General features: G+C 40.8%; 1 protein-coding gene across 2 annotated transcripts in view; it reads left to right on the top strand.

The window, feature by feature from the left end:
• The window catches only part of Lrrc7 (leucine rich repeat containing 7), a 321,319-nt gene that overhangs the window by 207,323 nt on the left and 87,049 nt on the right, over positions 1 to 26,947 (top strand). For both annotated transcript variants that reach the window (XM_038311250.1, XM_038311249.1), the window contains exons 8-10: positions 2,837 to 2,911; positions 10,436 to 10,580; positions 15,940 to 16,012. In XM_038311250.1, the coding sequence (XP_038167178.1) occupies positions 2,837 to 2,911; positions 10,436 to 10,580; positions 15,940 to 16,012 (293 nt within the window). The remainder of the gene's footprint in view (positions 1 to 2,836; positions 2,912 to 10,435; positions 10,581 to 15,939; positions 16,013 to 26,947) is intronic.

Below are 26,947 nucleotides of genomic sequence, written 5' to 3'. Positions count from 1 at the left end.
GAAAATTTTTAAAAAAATGTGTCTGTGGCAACCATTCTTCTCCACTCCAGACCACGTGGGCCACCTTAGCCATGTGTCCCTGGCACTATCTCCAGACATGCTGCATACATACACCTTGTTGAATATATCTTTGCAGTTGGTCATCCAGAGGAAGCAAACTTCTGTCACTCACACGTGATTTCCTGGCATCTACAGAAGAGAACATTCAAAGAAACAGACACAGGCCAGCCCCGCCCCTGTCTGATTTCATTCCCAGGTGCTACAGTGTCTTCTTGTGTAGAGGGGTTGTCTGTAGAGTGAATGGATTCACACTGAACACCAAGCTCACTCTAGACTTAAATTCTCAATTTTGTTCACTACTTCTGAGCTTGGACTAGGCACAGAAGGCTCCACACGGGCCTCTACTGTTACTTCTTGAGAACTGGCCAGCATTCCTGCATCTTCAGATCTTTCTTATGCTAATTTTTATCATTTCACATATTGGTGCTCCTTCCCCACATCATGTTATCTTTTCCCTATTCCATCAATAGACTCATCTGAGTATTTAAATGGGATATATTAAACTCGTAGACATTAAAATATTCATAAGAGCTTATGGCTTAAAGTATTTCAATTAATTATGAATCAATTACGTTTTCTCAGCATCGCCTTTCATTATTGCCACTAGAATACCTATTTGTTCTCTCAACAATTACTGAAACATAACATCATTTTCTTCCTATATATTAATGCAAATGGATGTATTAAAACAAGGCTTTAAATTTTTATGGGCATTTTAGTGAGACTGATTCTGAAACAAAGCAGAGAAGAATAAAATTAATGTAACCTTGAAAAAGGCTCAGACCCTATGGAGGTGACCTTTCCGTCTCCGAAGAAATTAACTGAAGAGGTTAGACAATCTCAAGGCATGTTGTACATCATGACTGAGAGAATCATAAGTAGGCTTTTCATCAAGTGCTGAGCAATTTCATTCATCCAATTTTGTGTATCGGGGTTTGAAATGAGGGCTATGAAATTCATGAATAAAACATTTGCCACTTGTGAGAGCCAAAGGGCTTGTAATAAAGCAAGTGTGTTGTTAAATAAAAGATTTAAGTAAGAGTGGGAGAAAGTTTCTTAATCTGAAGTTAGGTTTCCTTTGTGTGTTGTGGAATTTTAGATGTTTCCCCCAAAGCTGAAAGGGTAAAGAGTGAAAGACAATTCAAGGACCAGCGGTCTGAGCATTCAGAAGAAACCAAGTCATGTGTAAAACTGCATCTAGTGAATTCTGGCTGGAGATTGAAATAAAATTTCCAACATTTAAAAAAAAAGTCTTCCATTTTCTAAGGGGCGTGTGTAAAGCAACATTCTTAGCATTATTATAAAATCAAAATACTGGTTTGATCACATGCTCCATCAGTCCCAGTCCAGCTGGCCTTGGTGAGCTCCCATTAGATCAGTCCCACTATCTCAGTGGGTCGACGCAGCCCTCGCGGTCCTGACTTCCTTGCTCATGTTCTCCCTCCTTCTGCTCCTCATGAGGGCTGACCGAGAAGCCAAGGACAATGGCACTGGCTTTGATTCTACTGCATGTTACTGGCTTTGTGGGAGCCTGGTTTGTTTGGATGTTCACCTTCCTAGACCTGGATGGAGGGGGGAGGACCTTGGACTTCCCATGGGGCAGGGAATCCTGACTGCTCTTAGGACTGGAGAGGGAGAGGGAGGGGATGGGGGAATGGAAGGGAAATGGGAGGTAGGGAGGAGGTGGAAAATTTTAATACATCAATAAATATTTAGAATAAAAAAATCAAAATACCAATCAATTCTGAAAAACATTGACGACGCCGTACATTCTACATTATCACATATCTGGAAGCTTAATTCTTTTTTTTTAAAGCATTCTGCTATTGTGCACATTTGCTTTTGCCTTTACTAAGTCCTAAAATCATACATGTACCAAGAAATGTTTATCAGTAAAGTCCTAATTTGCATAACCACTTTGTAGATCTATTTACCCAGCATCACCTAGGTTTCTCAGGCAAACAGGGCTTGAGGTTGGGGAAGTTTAACCAGCCCGACCTACACAGAGAAGTGACTCACAGGTCACCTCATAAACAGTAGTTCTTAGGTGACAAAAATGAAGGAATAGAAAGAAAAGGGCTCTGACTATCTTGTCATAGTTCTGCAAGGTTGTGTGCCCACGGGCATATGTGTGCGGTGCACAGACACACAAAATAAGAACCTACAGTAAAGGTACAGTGTTACAAAAGAGTAGTGCCTTGGCTCTTAAATGCTTATGTCACTTGGGCTGGAGAGATGGCTCAACAGTTAAGAGTACCGACTGCTCTTTGAGAGAACCCAGATTCAATTGCCATCATCCACACTGAGTCTCAAAACTGTCTGTAACTCCATTTCCAGTTCCAGGCTTTCTAGTCTCTGCAGGTACTGCATACATGTGGTGCACAGACATACATGCAGGTAGAACACTCATACACATGAAAATAAATAAAAGTTAAAATTTTTAAAAGAAAAGAGCTTGCCTTATGTGAAGAATAAACTTACCAAGTAATTAAAGAACAAGTAACAATATAAAAGATAACTGGACTATAATAAAGAAATATGTTAATATCCCTGGGTAATAGATCTTAATTTTTATAATTGTTCTGATAATTTCCAGGTAATTCTAGGTCCCCTATCCCTATACTGGATTTTTTTAGAGGTCTGTTAAACTTGCGAGTTTTTAGATGAATAATAGATTCCTAAACAAAAGCTCAAGATTTAAGAAATAACATCTAATATGATCAGGGAAAACTGATTTGGTTTGTCTCTCCTCTCTTTCTCTCTGCCTCTCTCCCAGCCTGAAGTTCTGGATCAAATACAGAATTTGAGGGAGCTGTGGATGGATAACAATGCATTGCAAGTGTTGCCTGGGGTACGTAAGCTTTGCCATGAGTGTGTTCTGACCTGCTGCAGGTTGGTTATGTTTTTAATTATTAATCCCACATCTTCATTCTCAGTGTTTGGAAAGCAAATTAACACTTTTTTGGGCTTCACCCACCAAGGGCTTCTCATGAAATTGTTTTAAATGTTCTTTGTTTATAGTGAACTGCAAAAAGAGAAAAGCTGAGATTTCCCTTGATGTCCCTTATTCTTCTCACTGGGTTTTCAAAGCTGATAAGTTCATAGCTGAATTTTTAATACACATTTTGTTTTACAAAAGCAACCTTCTTCTCACAGATAACAGTACAGCTGTTTTTTCTCTTGCTGTTAGAGCTCTTCTACAAAGCAAATGGCTTTCTCTGTTTGCTTCTCGTCTGGTAGAACCCATTTATACCTTTGGAAGTCACAAGGATTTAGCAGCATCCAATACAAGCTAAACCAGACTCAGGTTTTCCTTCTGAGTGGTTCCATTACCCTGCCTGGAGCTGGTTTGCCCGCTGCCTTCTGCAGGTAGACTTCTGCTGAAGTCCCCACCACCTGCCTTTCTGGCCACCTCAACACACATGTTGGTGTCGTCACTGGACTAAGAGTCCAGGCAAGTGGAGGGAATCATTTTTAATTCAAACCAAAGATTTCAATATTTCCTCAAAGCAAATTTTACTCTTCTTTTGAATTTTCCTTAAATTACGTCAAGGGAGCAAGCACATGAAATTTGTTCTCTGTGAACAAACATGAGGTCATGCAAAAGGAGATATCTGGGCAAAGACTAAGGAAAGAATATTTTTTAATTTGAAAGGGCTGCATCTATAGCATCACAGACATAAACAGAAGTCTGTACATCTTGTATTTACTAGTTCATGTAAAACTGCTTGCTAATGTGATCAGAGAATCACAAAGATCATACAGACAACTCCCTCAATTACGTTGTTTGGAAGACTCACATACGAGTAATTCCAGAAATGAAAATGTATGAATTTAAGTGATTTATTAATTTTATTTATTTATTTTTGTTCTGAAACTAACTCTATAGACAAGGCTGACCTCAAACTCAGAGATTCACCTGCCTCTGCCTCCCGAGTCCTGAGATGAAAGGTGTACACCACCATGCCTGGCTCGTATAATTTTTTTAATAGTCCATTTTTCTGATGTTTCATTGGCAGCTGTTGCTGTTTACTTGGTAAATTTTATTAGAGGCAAATACAGAGAGAAAACCACAGTCTGTACAGGACTGAGTCACAAGCACTGCTTCCGACATCCACAGACTGTCTTAGCACTTATCCCTGTGAATGAAAGAGGCCAGTATATGTACAGTCCTGGAGAATGCAGATAAAATGCCTCTTAGCTCCTGAGCAGATATGGAAAAGTCAGAATGTTACTTAGATGCAAGTTTATACCAGCTTCTTGAATATATTCATTCCCACAAAGCTACTTACTTTGCATATACTGAGCCGGGCATTGCCTAGCTGGCTTATAAATATTCACTCTTTGAGTCCTCAGAGAAACCCTATGAGAAGGTTCTGTGCAGCTCAGGTTCACAGAGCCAGTAAGCCCCTGGGCCTGTAAGCCAAAGCAGCTGCTTCTGTACAGCAATGCTTGACCTCACAGTGTGTCTGTCAGCGCATTCTCTGGAACCTGCAGAAGGCACAGGTGAGAATTGGAGTCATGACACTTTCCGCAGTGGTGACGTTCGCAAATTCCAAATGTGCAAATGAGTAAACGGTGAGACCAAGAATCTTGTCCAACCTCTTGTGAAACTTCTGCATCTAATCCACTAGCTCAGCTGTGGTCCATGGATAACTTTATTTAGTGTGCTTTAATTTGACATTTTGCCATGCCCTATGTGTGAACACCCCACTCCTCCCGGCTTATGTGACTTCGGCCTGCTATTCAGTTCTATGTGACCTTGACTGGCTGCTCAACTCCCGTGCAGTCAGAAGTGTTACCTGTCAGTCATCCTCAAAAATGAACCACCCTCAGTATTTGCGGTGAAAAGATGTGGGGGGAAAATCCACCTTTTCCTTTGCTCTTGCATCCTAACATATTAAAATTCACTTTTAGAAGCCTAGACTCTTGTCTTTTACTCATTTTTCATACCTCAGAGAGGTAAACAGATCAACCAAGTATTTCATCCTCTACAAACTCCATAACTACCAATCTAAAGCTAATGCAGCAAACTCTAACCAAGTGGTGCATGTGCTTCTGTTGTTTCTGAATAGTCTGGCATCTCCCTCATCTGTGATTTCCACTCTTCCCATCTGTCACTCATTTCCCCACCATGGATCCATCGGCACCTAGAGTGCTGCTGCACCAGGTCAACCTTCTCAAGGACTGCAGACCTCTGCTGCGGGATAGGTGCTGGTGGAAGGTTTGAAAGACTCAAAGTTAAACACCCCAGAGTTGTTTGTCTTCCACAGAATGTTTGAAAACTGCACAGAAAATGCTGTTCAATGCATGGAGAGCAGCTTCAAGGATGAAAGCCTTCTCCTGATTAAAGGACAGAAAAGGGAGTACAACAGAAAACCACACAGGGTCCTTTACCTCTGGAAAAGAGAGGGCTACCATGGCTCATACATCCTTGGGGTGGGACATCAATAGGAAAGCAGCAGATTTTATCAAGTGATGTTCTTCTGAGCTAGGGAAAGACACCTGCTGCTTTCTTTCCCTCCGTTCTGGAGGGCCAGCTCTTCTAATATCTGCTGCCACACAGCTTCACAGGGATCTAAAGATGCAGAATGGGGCCCTGAGTTAAGGAGGGGTGGGAGGGATAGGAGGATCTTTAGTCCAATCCAAGCAGATTCAGTTTTATCTCCAGCCCTCATTCTCAGAGCAACCTGGGAAGGTCACACAGAAAGCTTGTGCTTATGTGTCCTTCAGGAATGAAGAACTTTATTCGCCAGCTTCTGGAAACACTGTGTGCAGCCTCTCTGGCCTCTTCAGATTCCCGGTTCTGATGAAAGCTTTCTCACTCAAGGTCAAAGCCCCATTCCTGGTAACCTTCTTCCAATTATCCACAAACACAGGATGCAAAGACCTAGTCCCTCCGCCCCTGCTCAGACACCTGAGGGTTGTGGGGCTCAGCCACAGAATTTTTGGGAAGCTTTGCTGAGGACTTCCTCACGACTTCCTCACAGGCCAACATCCTTAGATGTCCAGGTCAGTTTTCTTCCTTCCCTGCCCCGTCTGTCCTCTGTCGTTGATTCTAAGAGGACTCTGTCCTGAACTTATCATTGCCTTCGCTTCCTAGGGAACTTCAATCACAACCCTAAGCTCCACGCATGAGTGCCTGTTAGAGGCAGCTGTGAACAGTGATCGGAGGGGGCTAGAGAGTCTGTTTTTCGGTGGATCCAGGGCGAGGGGAAAGTGTGGCACTATAGCTGGTGTGCCTTGAAAATTGAGTCAAAAAATATAGAATATTAAATAAAAAAATATATAAAACCCATAGCTCAGGGCCAAGTGTTCATCTGTTGATTAATTTTGCTGATTTATTTAGACTCTGCCAAATAAGTAAGACAAATGGCAAGGTGTTCATAGATCAAATGAGTGAATTGCGGAGCAACCAAAGCATGAGGCTCTTGTTGGCAAACGCCCTGACACAAAGCAAGATGGAGGCTTTTACCTAACCGTTTCCTGTTGTCCAGCTATAAGTTGAGTGACCACTGGTAGGAGTTGATCCCCCTCCACCCTGGGCATTCAGTCAGAAACCCTTCATTTCACTTCACCTTTTTCTTGAGCCCATCCCTCTTCCTCCTTGTGGCCACATTTAGGTACCCTGCTACTACAAACACAAAATACTCTGTCCAGTAGTCCGTAATCCCTTGATATCTAGGGGATTCTTCCAAGACCCTGCAACCACAGGATAAGATCCACAGATGCTGAAGTCTCTTATAAGAAATGATGTAATGCTTGCCTATAACCATTTGGACCTTCTAAATGTCTTAAATCTCTCTGTATTATAGATAATAGCCACTACAATGCAAATGCTATGCAACCATGATATTAGGATATACTAGCAAGGGGAAATGCTCAACAGTTTCTTTTTACGTGTTTTTTGTTTGTATGAGGACAGTTTCCCCAGTGTGTCTTGAGCTTGCCTAGAGCCTTCACTGGCCTTGAAACTTGAGCTCCTCCACCACACCCAAGAGCTTTGCATATTTTTGATGCGTGATTTTTGTGTGTAGATGGAAGTTTCTGTACCACCTGATTCAGCAGCTGTTCAGTCCCAAATAAACACACAGAGGCTGGTATTAAACATAAACTCTTTGGCCTATTGTTCAGGCTTATTACTAACTAGATCTTATAACAGACAGATCTGTCTTCTCTGCCTCCCAGGCATTGGGATTAAAGGTGTGTCCTGCCACACCTTGAAGTCACAGAGGTCAATCTACCTCTGCCTCCCAAGTGTTGGGATTAAAGTTGTGTACCTCCACACCCAAACTACTCTTTCTCTCTTTTTCTTTTCTACTTTTAAGAACTTTAACCTTTAGCCTGCATATATTTTTAACACACTATAAACCATTTAGCCGTTCTCTTCAACTTTGAATCTTTCTTTTACTGTATATCTCTCTTTTGTGACCACATGAGTCTTTAATTTACCAAATAATATCGGTAGGACTAAAGCTGTGACTTTGGCGGCTAGATCCAGCCCATTCCTTAGCTTTCTAGCCTCATGGCAGAGGTACCCGCAGGAGCCATGTTTATCACCACAACTCTATGGCATTTCAAGGTCCCTGCCGGCAAGCAAGCTGCAACATTCTGCTCACAGACCACACTCTGTCGAACTGCCTGCCTGAGTCAGAGTTTGCCCTGACAGGACAGCCCAGAAAGCTGGCATTTTAAAACAGCACAGCTTTTTTCCTGCTATGGCTGAAAACCGAAAAACACACGTTCAGCTTTTCATCAACACCATTTAAGTGTTTTGTGGCAGGACCTCTTAAAAGAGCTGTACGGTTTTGCAGCTAAAGCTGAGTCAGGAAGCCTCTCTTAGATGAGAGTATTTGCTTCCCTCTAGCAAGCAGAGCAGACCCGAGAAATTGCTGCCACCAAGAAGCCATGCTTTACTCTATTCTTTCCCAAGCTTTCTCAAGATTTCTGTGGATTCAGTTATCCACGTTGACGCCATTCTGTAGTGTGGAGCTGCGGGCCTGCTTTTCGTCCCTCCCGGCTCCTGCATGGCTAGCTTTACACGCGAAATAACAACACACAAACTATATTCATTTAAACACTGCCTGGACCATTAGTTTCAGCCTCTTACTCACATCTTGATTAACCCATATCTAATAATCTGTGTAGCACCATGAAGTGGTGCCTTACCGGGAAGATTCTAGTGTAGGTCCATCTTGGGTGGGAGCTTCATCGCTTCTAACCTGGTGGCTGGCTTCATGGTGACTGTCTCACTGAGGAGAGGCATGGCGATTGACTAACTTCCCTTTTTCCCAGCATTCTATTCTGTCTACTCCACCTATCTAAATCCTGCCCTATCAAAAAGCCAAGGCAGTTTCTTTATTAGCCAATGAGAGTCCTCCATCAATGCACTCACAACATTTTCACAATGGTCCTCTTCCTGAAAACCTGAATGCAACACAATCTTCAGTCACTCTAATTTGTTCAATCTATTAATGTGCCATGCTTTTCCAAGCTTCTCTATAAGTATGAGAGTTGTTCTTTCTTGCAGGTTCCCTCTTTTCCTTTTTTTTGTGTGCTACTGTGAGTGTGTGTATACATGTGTACACACATGTAGAGTCCTGAGATGAATATTAGGTGTCTTCCTTAAACAGTCTTCATCTTAAGCTTTGAGACAGCATCTCCTGCTATACCTGGAGCTTACAGATTCAACTAGGCTGTCTAACAGGCATGTCTCTGCCTCCCTAGCTTTAAGATTGCAAGCATACATCACCATGCCGGGCTTTCTGCATGGGGACCAGGGATTGAACTGGGGTCCTCAGGCTTCTCCAGCAGGCACTTTACTTACTGAACCATCTTGATACCTTTGGGTTCCCTCTTTCTTGACAAAAGACAACTACTTGATCATCTTTGTCCTTCCCCCTTTCTTCTGTGGTGTTTCCCACATGAATTTTCTTGTGCATATCAAGACGGTCTTTAACTGTTTCTTTGGGTATTGCCTTCACTAATGTAAACTCCCTAAAGATAAAAACCTTGTTTTGACTATGATGATGTTGAACAGTAGTGATCACAGACCTAGAATGGAGGCAACAGAAATGTTTTGAGTTGAAGACAAGCCTGTACTTGGCAACGATAATTGGTTTCAATTGGTTTCAATTGGTTGCCTTTATCCAGACAAGTTTCTTTCCAGACTGGCTCATGATGCTGTCTGTAATACATAGCACAGATAGTAGTATATAATAGAGAGTCTCAGAAAGGGTTGGTGAATGAGCAGAATGTTGAACCTCTAATGAAGGGATCTCCTTGAGGAACAAAGTAAGCTAAATAAAGATCAGACATGACTATATCAAAACTCTTTATAAAGTGTATGTGATACCTTCCATAAAAATGGGTTCTGTGGATTGACTGAAAGAAAAAACGAGCTTTTGATGAGATTGTGGGGGAGGATCCAGGGTAGTCTTGGCCACACAGATAGCGCAAAGGTCACTAGACTGTTAATCACATCTTCTCCACTACTTCTGGGTGGGTGACAGGTTATGTTTCCTTTCTTTGAAGGAACAACCAGTGTGTTTAACATTCTAGGTTCCCCTAGTCCTTATCTGTGAGTACAAAGACCTCCTTGCCTCCCACATTCTAATTAGCAGAATCAAGTTCAAATTAGAATTTTAAATTTGTCTGAGACATCAGAACCTTAAGGAAACTCTGCAGTGTTCAGTTCTCCACTGGCAAATTTGAGAACTGTTGTGCTCTGACTGCTGCATTCACTCAGAATTTATCTATAACTCCTGCAGTGAGATATAATTTATAGGCATTTTCGTCAGTGGATTATTTTAGCAGACCCACAATGTTCTATAAACAGCATCACAACATTCCCACCACCCTTAAAAACAATACTAAATTTTTGGCAATCTTTTCTACTTTGTGTCTGTAAATGTACCAGTTCTGGACACTGCATATGAGTGTAATCTTACAGTGTGTGGTCTTTTGGGACGTGCTCCTTTCAAGGTTCATCTATTTTGCAGCATATTTCAACACTCCATTTGCTGTTGCTGGCAAATAATATCCATTCTGTGGGCAGGCCACTATTGCTTACCCATGCAGTCACTGAGGCAGGTTTGGGCTGCTGCCACTTGGCTGCTGAGAATAACTCATCTGTGACCATTTGTGTACACGTGTGTTTTTATTGTGTAGGGTGTATAGGTGATGTAGGGATTCTGTGTTTTGGAATGGATGCACCAGTGTTCTTTCTAGTCAGTGTACATTTGGTCAGTGATCCCATATTCTCCTATTGTCATGGTGGCTTTAAAATTATTTTCACAACATTGTGGTTTTTACAGCTTCATGAACCTTGTGGAAGTTCCCCCAACTAACCCTGAGTTTATGCACTGTCTTCAAGTCTATAGGGAAGTTAAAGATGTTGGTATACCTGGATATGTCAAAAAACAGGATAGAAACGGTTGACATGGATATTTCCGGATGCGAAGCCCTTGAGGACCTCTTGCTATCCTCCAATATGTTACAACAGCTGCCGGACTCAATAGGTGAGGATGTAACATTTTATCATGAGTAATTATGTCAAGTGTGCAGTTTCTTTTTTGGCAGTATAACTTATTTATGCATGTAGGTAATATACTACTAGCCTGACATTAATGAATTACCAAATTCACCATGCAGGATCATAAAACAGTGTATTGGAAATACCTTTAAATGAACTGTTAACTTTAGCATCAAATTCAACTCTCCAGTGAAATGTTTCTATTAAGTAAGTGCATCTTAAAATTTTCAAATCTCCTGAATTGCACAATGTTGTCATGAAGAGTAAGTGTGTAGATTTAGAGCTATTTGGTGACAGCGGATACATTGTAACATTGGTATCACAGGTAAATAACACCAAAATGTGCTAATATAAAATAGATTCTTAGTTACATTATTTTTTAAAAGACACATCATCCTTAATATGTTGTAAGATGCTTGCCAGAAAAAAAATATGAGTATGTATAACACGCACTAGGTCTTTTATTTATGTATTTTATGGATAGAGTTATAAAAGACTGAATAATGAGTACTTTTATATTATTTCTGATTATAAGACATCTCATCTAGGAAGATAATCATTAATTCACTTAACTTTGAAATGGGTATTTTAACTTGTCTGTAATAGATGTTTCGTGTATTCACCAACTTGCCGATGCTCTGTCACAGACCATGTAGCCCAACTGAAGAGAGACTACAACAGGTTGTTCTCACGCTCCCTCCAGTATCTTATTTCTCCCTTAACCATTTGTTCAGGCTGATGGAGAACACTGGTTTTAACAAAAATCACACAAGCTCTTCTCATAAATTTGCTGACTTTTTATTTACATAATCATGCATCGCAAACAATGTTTCTCCAACCATCAGGCATAACTGGAAGCTTCACTAGGCTTCTCCCATTTCCCAGCTGCATCCCAGGAGCGTCTGCTGCAGACAGCACACTGGGCTCTGATCTGAACATTAGCCACCTTAAATGAAACTCATGAGCAGAGGAGTGTGGGAAGAGCTGGTGCGTGTGTTGCAACACTAAGGAGGCTCATTAGCTACAAAGAGACTCATCTGCTCAGGACGACAGAGTGGTAGTTTGTGACTCCACACACCAGGCACCACTTCACACAACTGAAAATGCAGGCAAAAACGCATTGATTCCGAGAACAAAGGTTTACCCATAGCTGACTTCTCAGTGTTAAGACGGTGTCTGGCCTGTGCTGGGTCCTGCTTAGAAAAGGAGATGATTTATTCATGCTAAGAATGACTATTTACTTAACAAATAAAGAACTTCACAAGTATGCAGGAAAATGAAATTAAATAAGCATGCTAAAAATGAAAATGCATCCACTTAGATAGAGATAAAATGTGTAACTTGTAGAGTACTACAGAGACAGAAATTGAAAAAAAAAAATCCATACTCAGGATGAAAGAAAAAAAGTTAAAGCAATCATAGAATAGAAAACAATAAAATTATGTGTCATAAATCACAGCAAAAGAACAAATGTAGTTAAATAAGCCTGTTTTATTTAAAAGAGCCAGTTATTTCAGAAGACAAGACATTCTTAGTATAACAGGATTATTTGTTAATTTATCTTTCCTTAAAAAGCAGCCCGCACAGTCACCCTCCACTGGAGTAAGGCATCCTTTTGTGTGACACGGAGCTGGGCATGTAGCAGGAGAAGCTGACAGACAGAAAGATGGGTCTCATTGCTCTAATACCTTCCTCCGGGCCCTAAGGGCTCCCCCGGGATGAAAGCAACTTGGGGACACTAATTACTCACTGACCTGTCCTTTGTGTCTCACTGAATTTCAGAGGAAATTGTGTCTGGGTATCTGCCCGGGGCCTGGTATAGACATAGACAGACCTTCCTCAGGACATTCCCCTGTTGGCCAACAGACACGAGAGCTTTGTTCTGGGGCCCAGAAAAACCATGAACACTAACTGGATGATAAATGGCCCTCATCGTTCTTATCGGAATGTGGATTATCTATTGGGCAACTAGGAATTTTAAAAATAAGAGAAGAATTTCCATAGAATTAATACAATAAAATACAACAAAACCAAAATTGCCCTGTCACACGAGTCCGAAAGCTGAGAGTCAGCTGACTGAGAGACAGACTCCACCACCAATCTGTTCTTGGTCCCTCCCTGCGCTGTTTCCAAGAGTCAAAGGCCTCTCTTCCTCTTTCAGGTGGTTTTAATAAAACGTTCCTTTGGGTAGCAAGGAAAATCACTAGTGGAGGCTGCGTAGTGCTTTATTTTTCAAACTATGTTCACTTAGTGATTGGAGCAGAAGATCCACAGCCAAGTTACCTGAGTGCAAGTTTCTCGCCTGGCTATATGACCTTCAACAAGTTACATCACGTCTCTGTGCTCCCTTTGTTCATCGCTGTGTGGGAGTAGCGTTACCTCCACCACATGCCCATGTTGAGGAGCTCACTAGTCAATCCAAGGTGCTGAGTGTTCAGTCAGCGGCAGTTTCTGTGAGAACTTAGGCGGCAGAGTTGTTTGCTTTCATAGTACTATCACAATGTGTATAAATGCCAGACAAACATTGTCTGCTTTAAAAAGAGCTATTTTAATGTTTAATGCATTCACATTAATTATGTATCTATACAAGAATATCTACAATCACAATAATAGTCCTCATCCTTTTTGCCACTGCTTCAATGCCAAGAGTGTATAAAAAAGATAGAGAATATGGGGAGGGCAAACAGAAGGGAGGGAGAGGACGAAGGAGCCACAGAAGCTGGTGCTCAGCCCACTATCAGAGTCCTTCTGAGGCTCTCTGTCAGTCCAGATTAGACCCTTGGGTAATGCAGGAACAGCCAAGTGACCAGGTCTCGGTGAGTTCCTGTAAATCCACAGACTCGAGCTGTGCAGAAAGGCCTGGCTTTTTTCTGCTGTAAAGATTCGTGTGAGAGCCGCGCCTCCAATCTGCACAGACAACACTTGCCGGAGTCCAAACCTGCCTCAGATTTTCCTTAACGTTGCTTACAGCAGATCTAAGCAGATCTAAGAAGCCTTAGATCTGGAAACGCTCATGGTGACCTGGTGTCTGCTCAGCTATCCGTCAGTCAACCCTCAGCTTCTTGTGACCCAGTACAGTGGTGAAGAGACGAACCCACAGCTCCCCTGGTGGACCAGACAGAGCACGGCAGTCCGATGGAGGCTTCTAGCTTTCTGCTGGAACTCATGTCCCCGCTCATAACATTAACATACTCCAGTGTCCTTTGACATCCCAGAGTGGATGTTTCAAAACACGCACGAGGGAAGCTAACATGTTTCAGACACCTCTGGAACAGAGATGAATGGAGCAGGAGATGTTCAGACCAGTATGACGAATATGCACCGATATGTGGGAATGCCAAGTCGATGCATCACGCTCCCGTGTTGCAGGAATTTCATTGCAGCGGTCTGACAGCAAGGGCCGTTCTCTTCACCTGCTTCTGAAGAAAACATGACTGTTCTGAAATCCTAAGTCAACCACAGCTTTACTTCAGACTCCATGTGGCTTCCTCTGGCTTTTAAAAAGTTACCAGAATACTAAAAGGGGTGGACATAACCTGACACCGTGCCCACAAGGCATGAATGTCAACGGATGCTCCACACCCAAGTGTGTGTGGACACACACACACATACACACACACACCAGCATCAGGATGGTTTCAGAGGATCACAATTTCATATAACTATATCAAAAAGTCGTAGAAAAACTTGTTTAATTTTCTTTTTTTATTTTGCTCTCATTATTATCTATTAAAATTTATTTTATTTTATTTTATTAAATTATATAATTTTCACAAATTTTCACCTTCTCCCCTCCTCCCATTTCCCTTTCCCTCCCCCCATTTCCCCTCCCCCTCCCTCCTCAAAAGATATTTGGTCATGAATTTAACATTTTCATGATAAATTTTCTGACAACACAGTAATCTACAGCATATATACATAGTTCGCATATAAAACTAAAGCTAACCTAGTATTAATATTTTGTCCTTGGGTTTGACTATTGAAGCCACATTGATTTACGAGCTTTTTGATGGTTGGGTATGAGAGATAATTGTGCCAAAGGCAGCTGTTCAAAGTGTGGAGGTGCATAGATCAGACAGTGAAAAATAAGTGGCTAAATGGCTATGGAGATTTGCAGTGGTTGAAGCACTTGCTAGACAAGTGAGAGCTAGACCTAAGATTCCGAACACCCAGATAAACACCCAGAGCCACAATTCCAACCTCGGGAGGTGGAGATGGGATCCAGAGCAAACCTGCAAACCAGATAAGTAAAATAAGCTATTGCTGCGCACCGCGCCCCCGTGTCTGCACTCCGTGCGCTTGAACCCAGTTACTGAGCTTCGGGCAAGGGGCTGGAGGTTAAAATACACAGACACACACAGACAGAGAGACAGCGACACGGGTCATCCTTGAATTCCCCAAGAATACCCCCTTTATTGTGTTCAGGGGCAGATTGTATAGAGATAGCCATGCCCCAGCCAAACCCAACAGAAACCACTCTCCTGCCATCAGAACTCCTGAAGGTCTCGTAACCAGAGCAGCTGTAGGCACTCAGATCAGGGGATTACAAGAAATTCAGGATCTGGGGTCTCACTGCTCCCAACAAGCTGTCTCTGTGCAAGATATAAATAACTGGCCTCAACAGAGGAAGAATGTATAAGAGCAATCCTAGAAGACTCCAGATACCAACGTTGGGCCTCCACATACATACATACATACATACATACATACATACAGCCAAACACATGCAAGTACATGTACACAAGAGCACATACACCTCTCACACATTGAAAAGACACTTTAAGTGTTAACTCCTGGCCAGCTCAATGTGAGGCATTACAAATCACAACATTGTTTGTGTCTAACACTGATCAAGTTCACCATTTCTGGAATCTCAGCACACAACTCATGTGTGCTCATTTTCCATGACTTGCAATCATAAACATTTTGTTGCATGACTTCCCACTTTTTGACGGTTACACTCTTATTGTAAAACTATTTCTAGGCTGTATCATAAGAAAATAAGTTATCTGTGCTTAGGAATTAATTCAATATAAAAACTCAGCTGATTCAGAATGTTTCTACTGGTTCACTTTCTGGAAAGCAGGAAAAAGAGACGTGATGCATCAGTTGGCAAGTGTGTGGGCCCTAAGTTTGTTTACTTAACTGCTCTGATGCTGTTTACTCCAAATGATATGTGAATTCTTACAACAAAAGCTTAAAGTTAGTCTGTGTCTGTTTGTGTGTTATACATGCAGAACATAGCCAATCGAAGCACGAATGTATACCTCATGAATGATCCCTCCGATTTCTTTCAATGGCATTTCCTACTCTTATGTACTAATAAAACTTCTTCTCTGTTTCAGGACTGCTGAAAAAGCTAACAACTCTAAAAGTAGATGACAATCAACTCACAATGCTACCCAATACAATCGGAAAGTAAGTGCCCACACCAGCCCATCAGCCTTTGTGCAAGTAGAAATTAAAGGTTGAGCTGGGTTTTCTATAACAACATTGCTGCAAATTCTTCCTCTAGACTGTATTTCATTCAGCTGTTTGTATACATCTTAACAACTTTCTGTCTGAACAGCGAATCCACTGCTGCTATAAAACATAATGAGAAAGAGTCAACCATGACCCTTTCTCAAGCAAAGTGATTACCAGACCTACAATTACACTGTTAATGGTATTTTCCAGAGAGTATCAATCTGATATAGTTTACTGAGTAGCAGCTACAAATTGACTTAAATATTTCTTGTAAAAAGGAAATCAAGTTTTCAAGTCTTTGCAATATGTATATATTGAAATTGCACTCTAATAGCTTTGTATGGATAGAAGCTTGATTTTTTTTTTTTAGATACCAAAGAGAAAAGCGTAACCACCATTAAGAACAAATAAACTTGAAAATAAAATCTGAGCATTGTCTTAAGGATAAAAATACTGCACAGTTTTTACTAAATGATTTGAATGTAAATTGCTAATAGCATTTAGTTTATAATTACTTATGGGCTGTGAACGTTCTGTGTTTCATTGAAGTGACTTTATTGATAATGTATAAAGTGATGTATCGGAACAAACCATCTTTAGCCTGAAATCACATTAGACCCTTCTTGTAAAGCCATTCGATCAGACTCTGGCTACCTTCCTTTCTCTTGGCAGAGTTCAGTACATGCAAGGAGAAAAAGATTCAGTTAAAAAAATAGCTGTTTATTACCATTAAAGCTAACTGGCAGAAAACTGCCTGTTAAACTCTTCGACAACATAAGATCTTGCCTCAGAGCCACCACCGCTGCTGGCTAGATGTTGAACTTGTCCCTGCCCTCTTCTTTTGCCCCATCTGTCCTCTGCCAAGAGGAGAAACAGCCCAAGTCTGGAAAGTTCCACTCCTAAAGAATAGAAAAGTTCAACAAATTTAAATTTCTAATTCTAATTTGGAGAACAATCAAACTATCAACCACTAACATAATATTCAGACCATCCAGTGTGTTTCTGTACCCACTTACTTTCATTTTCCTCAGCAGAGAAAAATGTGGGTTTTTTTGAAGTTGCACAAAAGCAATTTTGTTACTGTTATTATAGTTATCAAAATCCTTCTCCCAATTTCCCAATTACATTCTCAAGCACTAATCTTTCATCACTAGGTTAAACCATGGGGAATGAATTCAAATACATTTATCCCTAAAAGGCTGTGATTGGTACTTTTGCCTCTTAGTTTACATTCTGGAAAAAAAAAACTAATATCTTGATCCTTTGAAGACAAAGTTAGAAGGTTGGATAAGCCAAATATGGGCACAGAAAAACTGCTTTCTCAGCAGGAACAGACACCTCCTGGCTTTGGTCTCCCTGAGAAGCAGCTCCTGCCTATGTATGTGGTTTCAGCCTCTATTGGTCCCTTGTTCCCTTAGGGGACAAACTGGATTCTGATGTCTAGTTTAATTCCAGACACACATTGGACCAGTTCCTATCCTAGGCTGGCAGTCCGTATCCCGAGAGGATTTGCTTCACGCTGGTAGGTGCAGGATTAAGCACCCTACACCTCTCTGCTTCCTTCCCAGAAAACAGGGAGTGTTGCACAAACTGAACCAGAGTCGGCCTCTGGGTTTAGTCATTATCAGTATTACTCAAGTCCCTTGACTTACAAATGTGGATAAGCATGAACTTGTCAAATAGTGACTCAATGCAGGCATCTAGACTACTGTGTTCAACAGGACCAGCTCCATGATCGTGAGGGTTCTAAGATTGTAAATGGATTTATGCATGGACGAATTACAATCTTAGAACCCTCATGATCCAGGTGTTTCCCAGAGCTCTGCTGCTAATACACTGCACAAGAGACCCAGCCTTCAATGCCTAGAGAAACATTCCACATCCAACCATAATGCCATCTTCATGCCTCTGTGGGCAATGATGTAGGCTTTGCCCCCACAATTTCCTGAAAGTCTATAGGCAGTTAGTGGTGACTGGATAAAGGAGAGATATTATCCTCAGTGGTGTAGCTTCTAATAAGTTGTCCAACCTCTGTGAGGACTGGTCATCTATACTTCTGTAGGGATCTCTAATCAAATTCTGTTGTTCACAAACGAGAGAGAGAGAGAGAGAGAGAGAGAGAGAGAGAGAGAGAGAGAGAGAGAGAGAGAGAGAGAATGAAAAACTGTAGGCTTTGTTGCTATGCAGATTTTATGTCAATTACTGGAGAAACCACTAGCTAATGTTATAAAATTAAGAACTCTCTTGATAAAAATACATAAACACAGTACACTGGCCTGATTATTATACCTGATACACATCAGTCCCATTGGTCTTCCTCTTTCTAGGCTTCCCTTTTTCCAATGAGACAAACTGTTCTGACTCCTTGGTCCTTTCTCACTTGTTACCTGGAATATCTCTTCTAATCTTCCTAAGATGGACTACTTGCATCTTTTAAGTCCTTGCTTTTAAACCACAACTATCACACGCACCTGAAAATCTTATTTAATAGAAAAGCTCTCATTTATTCGCAATGATACCTGAGAACTTGGAGTTCTGCACCATTCCCAGATGGCCAGGTGACATCACAGCTTCTGATTCACTGTTAGTCCTGAGTAGCAAGGTTCCATATCTGAGTTTAAACACCACCCACATGTGATTCCCTTATGTTCCTTACCAAAATGTACACCAGAAAATGTTCTGTCTCCCTGTGGTTACCTTCATGGAAGTGCTGCCAAACCTGGCTTGTTACATCCCACTTCACACAGGCTATAATGGTTTTCTTCATAGATTATCTTATGCTTTAATTCCAGCTCACAAATTGTATAACAAATCTCAATTAAGGCAGTTTTTAATCCCAGCTCTAAAATTACATAAAGGTTCTAAAAACAATGGCACCAATGTGTTCTTGGTAAACTGTGTCTCTGGAGTTCTCTATGGGTCTAAGCTTGCTGTGAAGAGGTTGAGAGTATCAATCACGCTGAGAGGGTTGGTAATGGATGCGAATATCACGCTGAGAGGGTTGGTAATGGATGTGTCTTTCTATTTAGAACTCTAATGTCCCGACTTTTCACTAATTGCCTTGACTCAGAGTGAAAATACGAAGTAAAAAATGGGAAAAATTATGCAAGTGAAATGGGTGTCACGTTATCACAAACTTAATTTTCTTTTTGCTAAGATTGGTAACTCTCTTAAAAGTGTGAAAAATACTTTTCGAAGATAAATGGGACCATTTAATTCAAAGGTTGATGGCGGGCTTATAGGGGTAAAGGTCAAAAATTCCATCACAGTAACTCATTTTTTAGAGATTTTTAGTGTTATTATGTTTCTTTGGTTATTGTTTCAAGAAAGAAATAAGAAAGGCATTAAATAGGACTAACTCTTCCAAAGGCTAGCTTGAAAATCAGTAGTGAATATAAAGGAAATAAAACAATATCACTCCTACTAAGTTTTTGGTTTTAGTTTTGTTGGGGGTGTTTGTTTCCTTTGGTTCAGGAAAATGTGCTTGCTTTGAATGTAGGTGTAATTAGGGGCTGGAGAAAAGACTCAGTCAGTAAAGTGACTGCCATCCACACCACCCAAGTTTGAGGACCTGTCCTCATCATCCACAGGAAAAATACTGTGCTTTCACTTGGGAATGTAGTGATACTGTATGTGGCTGAAACAGCAGGCATGCATTTTGGTGGTTCTAGAGTTTGTACCCAGCAGGGCAGCCTTAATCATCAGAGTGTTCTTCTCTGGGTCTGCTAGCAGCTGCCATGCTATTGTGATCATGTGACTTCTCCTTTACACATGGAAGGAAGTGTGAAAATGCTCTCTCTTCAGTCTTATGGCTATATCCAGTTGTGTTACATCCCTAAGGCTCCATGTCTCAATCCCATGACATTGGGTGGGGCAGGACATCAGTACATGAGTTTTGGAAGAAAACAACTATTCAAACTATAACGTGCACATTTGGTTTTTTGTTTGTTTGTTTGTTTGTTTTTTGTTTGTTTGTTTTTTTTGTTTTGTTTTTCGAGACAGGGTTTCTCTGTGGCTTTGGAGCCTGTCCTGGAACTAGCTCTTGTAGACCAGGCTGGTCTCGAACTCACAGAGATCTGCCTGCCTCTGCCTCCCGAGTGCTGGGATTAAAGGCATGCGCCACCGCCGCCCGGCTTAACGTGCACATTTGAAACCTTTAAAATGTACTGTTAATAAATGAGATATATGGTATTTTCCAGGATTTTGTGTAGGTGTATATGCATGTATGTGAAACTTTGTGAGAGGGTGTATGCTTTGCTTGTATGTCCACCTGCATGTGGAAGCCACAAGATGAGCTCATGTTGTACCTTAGACACCCTGTCTGTTTGTTTACTTTTTTATTTAACACAGTCTTTCCTTGGCATGGAGTTTACTGAATAGAATGAGCTGGCTGGATAAAACCCCAGGATCCTGCTGTCTTATGTCTCTGCTGGTAGGATTCAAGCCACCATGCCCAGCTCTTTCATATGAGTGTTAGAGATCCACATTCAGGTGCTCACAAGCACTTTACCCACGGAGCCATCTCCTCAGTCACCCAGGCTTTTGTGAAGTCCTCAGGCATAAACTGTTCAGAGTCATAGAGCAACCAAGAGTTATTTGATTATAGGGACACACGTTCTATGATGTGTGAACATCCTAGAGGCACTTCCTTGAACAAGTGCAACAGTGAACTTTTTTCTTTTTATTATTATTATTATTATTATTACAAATTTTCACCTCCTCCAATTTCCCTTCCCCTCCCCCATTACCCCTTCCCCTACCTCTCCAGTCCAAAGAGCAGTCAGGGTTCTCTGCCCTGTGGGAAGTCCAAGGTCCTCCCCATCCTCCATCCAGGTCTAGGAAGGTGAGCATCCAAACAGACCAGGTTCCCACAAAGTCAGTACATGGAGTAGAATCAAAACCCAGTGCTATTGTCCTTGGCTTCTCAATCAGCCCTCCATGTAAGCCACGTTCAGAGAGGGGTTCCCAGGTGTCCAAGGAGATGTCCCCAGCTTGTTCCTTGAGAACCTGAGGAGAGGGCACTATAGCCACTCTGATGAATATCTTGCATACCACCATAGAACCTTCATCTGGTGAATGGAGATAGAGACAGAGACAGAGACTGAACTCCCAAGGTCCAAATGAGGAGCAGAAGGAGAGAGAACATGAGCAAGGAAGTCTACTACTCTTAGGTGTGTTTACTTCTTTTCATTCTAGAGCTTCTAGGTGTGCTGTTAAGTTGCTAGTGTGAGATTTCTTCAATTTCTTTTTTTTTTTTTTTGGTATTTTTCAAGACAGGGTTTTTCTGTAGCTTTGGTGCCTGTCCTGGAACTAGCTCTTGTAGACCAGGCTGGCCTCGAACTCAGAGATCCGCCTGCCTTTGCCTCCCGAGTGCTGGGATTAAAGGTGTGCGCCACCACCGCCTGGCTACTTCAATTTCTTTACAAAGGCACTTAGTGCTGTGAACTTTACTCTTAGCACAGCCTTCATTGTGTCCCATAAGATTGGGTATGTTGTGAGTTCATTTTCATTGAATTCTAGGAAATCTCTTTTTTTTTTTCTTTTATTTGTCTTGACCCAGCAATCATTCAGTAGAGATTGTTTTGTTTCCATGAGTTTGTAGACTTTCTGTTGTTTCTGCTTTTTAAAATCCAGATTTAATCCATGGTAGTGTGGCAGGATTATTTCAATTTTTTATCTGCTGAGACTTGCTTTGTGAATGAGTATGTGATCTATTTTGGAAAAAGTTCCATGAGGTGCTGAAAAGAAGGTATATTCTTTTGTGTTTGAGTGAAGTGTTCTATAGATGTCTGTTTGGTTCATTTGGTTCATAATGTCTGTTAGCTCCATTATTTCTTGTTTAGGTTTATGCCATGCACCGTTGCCCCGGTCTGTGCTCTATGCACTAGACCACAGTTCTCGAGCTTCGGGCAAGGGACTGGAGGTTGAGAATACACACAGAGACAGACCAACACACCGACCTTCCAGCACTGGTACTAAAAGCCCTTCTTTAATAGCACCATGGAGCCTTAAATACACTGCAGTCAATGGCCAACAGGTGAAAATCCCATCCTCTGATCCTCTAAGCTAGGCACAGCTTCTAGTAACTTCAATTAGAAGGTTCTAGCGGGGAAGAGCAGCTGAAGGCCAGGACTCATTAGTCCCAACAGGTTTGACCTACCCATTGGTGATATTGGGGTTCTGAAGTCTCCCAGTATTAATGTGTGAGTTTTGATGTGTGCTTTAAGCTTTAGCAATGTTTCTTCTACAAATGTGGGTGCCCTTGCATTTCAGGCATAGATGTTAAGAACTGAGACATCATCTAGGTGGATTTTTCCTTTGATAAGTATGAAGTGTCCTTCATTCTATCTTTTTTGATTAATTTTAGTTGGAAGCCTATTTTGTTAGATATTAGAATAGCTATACCAGTTTGTTTTTTGGGGTCCATTTGCTTGGGAAATCTTTTTTTAACCCTTTACTCTGAAGTAATGTCTATCTTTGATGTTAAGATGTGTTTCTTGTATGGAACAGAAGGATGGATCGATCCTGTTTTTGTATTCATTCTGTTAGCCTGTCTTTTTATTGGGAAATTAAGTCAACTGATATTGAGAGATATTAATGGCCAATGACTGTTAATTCCTGTTATTTTGGTGGTGGTGGTGGTAATGTGTGTGTGTGTGTGTGTGTGTGTGTGTGTGTGTGTGTGTGTGTGTGTGTTTCCCTTCTGTTGGTTTTATTGGTGTGAAACTATTTCCTGTGTTTTTATGGGTTATGTAGTTAACCTCCTTGGGTTAGAGTTTTCTTTCTAGTACCTTCTGTAGGGATAAATTTGTGGATAAATATTGTTTAAATTTTACTTTGTCTTGGAATATCTTACTTTCTTCATCCGTAGTAATTAAAACTTTGCTGAGTGTTTTAGTCTGAGCTGGCATCTGTGGTCCCTTAAAGTCTCTAAGAAATCTGTCCTGGCCCTTCTGGCTTTTAGAGTCTCTGTTGAGAAGTTGGGTATAATTTTAATAGATCTACCTTTATATGTTACTTAGCCTTTTTCCCTTGAAGCTTTTAATATTCTTCCTTTGTTCTGTATGTTTAGTGTTTTGATCCCATCTATTTAGTGTTCTATAACTTTCTTGTACCTTTATAGGCATGCCCTTCTGAAGGTCATGAAAATGTTCTTCAATGATTTTGTTAAAAATGTTTTCTGGGCTTTTGAACAGAATTCTTCTTCTATTCCTATTCTGCTTAGGTTTGATCTTCCAAAGTGTCCCAGATTTCCTGGATGTTTTGTGTCAGGAATTTTTTAGATTTAACATTTTCTCATACTGATTATCAATCTTGTATCATATCTTCTATGCCTGAGAATCTCTCTTCCATCTCTTATATTCTGTTGGTGATGCTTGTATCTATAGTTCCTATTTGCTTACCTAGATTTTTCATCTCCAGGATTCCTTCAACTTGTGTCAACTTTATTGCTTCTATTCCCATTTTCAGGTCTTGAACAGTTTTATTAATTTCTTTTTCCGTTTGTTTATTCCTGGCTTTCTTAGTTTTTTTTAAGGGATTTGTTCATTTCCAATGCTTGTGCTTTCCTGGAATATTTTTTTAGAAATTTATTCATTTTTCTCTCTAAGGACCTCTTTCTTCTTCATAAAGTTGGTTTTAAGGTCATTTTCTTGTGCTTCAGCTCTGCTAGAATGTTCAGTTCTTGCTGTTGCAAGACAGCTAGGCTCTGGTGGCTCCATTTGCCTCTTATGTTGTTGATTGTGTTCTTACACTGGCATCTAGGCATCGGGGTTTGGGATGAATATAGGTCTAGGTCTTAATTTCTTAGTTTGTTTTTGTTGAGTGGGTATTTTGTTCCTTGTTTTCTGTTTCTAATTTTTGTGGTCTGTATTTCTGGCAGTCAGTGTGATGTACCTGGTCAGCAGCTATCTGCCCCCGTAGCATGACAGTGGGGGCAGGAGGGAAAGGGAGTCAGCAGCTTAGTTTCTCTGCTTTCAACTGAGTGTGTGTGTGAGAGAGAGAGAGAGAGAGTTCTGAGTGCAGGTGGACCTCTTGTTCTCTATTTTGTCTGATCTTTATACTTCAATTCTATTAATACTAGGGGTAGCCTGATAAAATATGGTAGCTGATGCTGAACAAGAACCTGTATGAAAACACCTTTAGTGATTTTAACCAGATAAATAACCATCAATAAAATAAGATGGCATTATATGTTCTGGCTTTAAATCTTGGAAATTTTAGAAACAATTGAAAAAATAAGTATTTGTCCTCACCAGCTCTACTTCGTAACCCAAAGATCCCAAATAACTGTTGGACTCTTAATTCATTCTGTCTATTGTATGGGGTAAAGAATGCTCTTTTTAATAAAGAAAGACCTCAATTGCATGATAAAATGGCCCTGTATGGAAAAAAAGTGCTTCTGCGCTGTATTCTGAACATGCAACACAGAGTAGGAATGGTGTGTGGTATTTTCCCACTCTGAATAGTTCTTCAGTTGTCAGTAGACCTAAACTGGGATGCTACAACTTAATTCAGTTCAGACCTATATATCTTTAGCTAGAATCAGAAAACACAGATAAGGGCTAGGTCTCACAAGACTGCCCTCTAATTAAGGATTAATCACAAACCCTGACTAACAATTTGTAAACAGGGAGTTCTTGGAATTCACTCCTCAGGTCCAGTGTTTTTTGTTATTGTTATTGTAGTTGTTATGTTCAATTGTTTTTTGATTTTGGTTTGGTTTGGTTTCAAAGTTTTTTATTTTGTTTTTGATTTTTTGGCTTTCCTAGAATGTCTCAGAGAAATATGGCAAAGGGTTGTAAGTTATATTGAAAAGGCACAGATGAACATGAGAAGGCTTGCAGGGAAAGGTGTTTTCAAGGGGACACAGAACCCCAGTGCCTCTGCCACACCTCCTTCCAATAACTTCATACAGTCAGCAGTTAGAAGCTCAATGAACCTGTCCTTTAGGGGTTTTATTAAGACTTTATTTTGTAACCATGATTGACTATGTCATTGTCCTTTGGTGAACAGCTCAGCTTCAGTCTTTTTCCCCTTCCCAGAGGTCAGGGGTGACTGGACATTCTAACACTAAAATCACGTCTTTACCTTACTGGAACACACCTCTTCTGAAACTAAGCAAGAATCCTCAGACATAAGTTTTCATATTAGTATTCAAAAAGACACTCAGCTTTGGCCATGCCAAGAGTTTTAGGAGCTCTGTGCCAGGAGTTGACTGACTATCAGAATATCAAATACATATTTCTCACCATAAATCACATTATTACTGGGGCCATAAAAGTGATGAGGCATTTTGACACTGCGTGACTTTTCAACAAAAACTCATTTTTCATATCTGTCTATAGAGACATTAAATATTAAGAAAGTGGAAGACGATGAGATGAATATTTACTTAGCACATTGTTCATTAAGAGCACTGAGAATTAAAGTTTCATTTTTTTTTTTATAAAAACCTACCAGGAAGAATTTGATCAATGACTTTGATACACATGAACCAACACCTTTTCTTTGTTTTAGTGGATTGCCGTCTTTCTTAAGAAGGCTGGGTCCATTTTCAAAACTTAATTCTTTGTGGTCTCATTGTCACGACATATCTCTGATGAAGTCCCTCACGAGTATCACTTCTCCTGGGTCACTTCCTCATGAAGAGCCTCTGACAGCCTACTAAGGTTCTCTAATGGTATCAACATTCCTGTGGTTATTTATTTCTCCTATAGTTCTACTTGTGTTCCGTTCAAATGTTTCAGCATTATTTCCACAGTACGCAATACACAATAGTAGTTTCTGTTATACTGCACTCATATTTGGGACATGGTGTATGTTATGCGTGTGTCACTACAGTTGCGGGGTAATGCAAGCACGAATGCACATACAAAGACCAGGTCAGCTCTGGGTGTCTTTTCCTCAGAAGCTGTGCACCACGTTTTTGGAAACAGGGCCCCTTACTTGTCTATAGCTCCTCAACTAGGCTAGACTGGTTGGTATCAAACTTGAGGGATTCTCCTGTCCCTGTGTCCCCAGTACCAGGATTACCAGTGTGCCCCACAATGCACCTTTTCATGTTGTTATCAAGAATTTAACTCAAACCCTCCTTCATGCTTGAATGAGAAGAACTTTTCAAACTGAGCCATCCTCACAGCCCTTGTAGCAGTGTTTTAACAATCAAATTGTTTTTCCCAAGTGTCTGCCGACTGCTGGCAGACAAGGAACAAACAGAACCATTTGTTTTGCTGTCTATGTGTGAACTGAGAACAAAGGCTAGTCACAGGAGGACTTCAAGAGCGATCCTGACACTCATCCTTATTCACATTGTGATTTTTAGGTGGAGGAAAACCGTGATGCCCTATGCAGTTAAAAAGCGAGTAGCTGAGATTTGAGTGGTGCTGTTGAGGGACTAGCATTGTCTACTGAAGCATAATAGCTTTGTAACAGAAACCTCAAATCAACCGGGCCTTACTGCCACTCAAAACTGACCTCTGAACATGTATAAGAAAGAAAAAAAAGGAAAATGTCAGTTTGCTTTTTAAATTGCTTAACACTGTTTTTAACTCGGCTAAATATATAGTTGATTTTTTTCCAGAATATCAAAAAAGGCACTATAATTTCGTGACTATTTTCTGAGAATATGATCCTAGGCTCTTGACAGAAATCTTTGGTTCTTGTGAGGTTCGTGGTCCTGTAGCAAGACACCAGCTATCTTCCGAGCCCTGGACTGGACTTGGCTCCTAACTATACTATACTATCACTGCCATTTCCTGCCATGTAGATCTTGCTCGCCCGTTCTCACTGCTTACCTTTTCTGCAACGTTTCATCCACAGAGCACCATTTATTCAGGTCTTCCTTAGTGTGTCCCTTTGCCTAGGGATGTAAATAAAACAGCTTTG

The sequence above is a fragment of the Arvicola amphibius genome, chromosome 14 (assembly GCF_903992535.2).
Source record: "Arvicola amphibius chromosome 14, mArvAmp1.2, whole genome shotgun sequence".
In the NCBI taxonomy this organism is placed as follows: domain Eukaryota; kingdom Metazoa; phylum Chordata; class Mammalia; order Rodentia; family Cricetidae; genus Arvicola; species Arvicola amphibius.
This window is presented reverse-complemented; position numbering and strand designations above follow the sequence as displayed.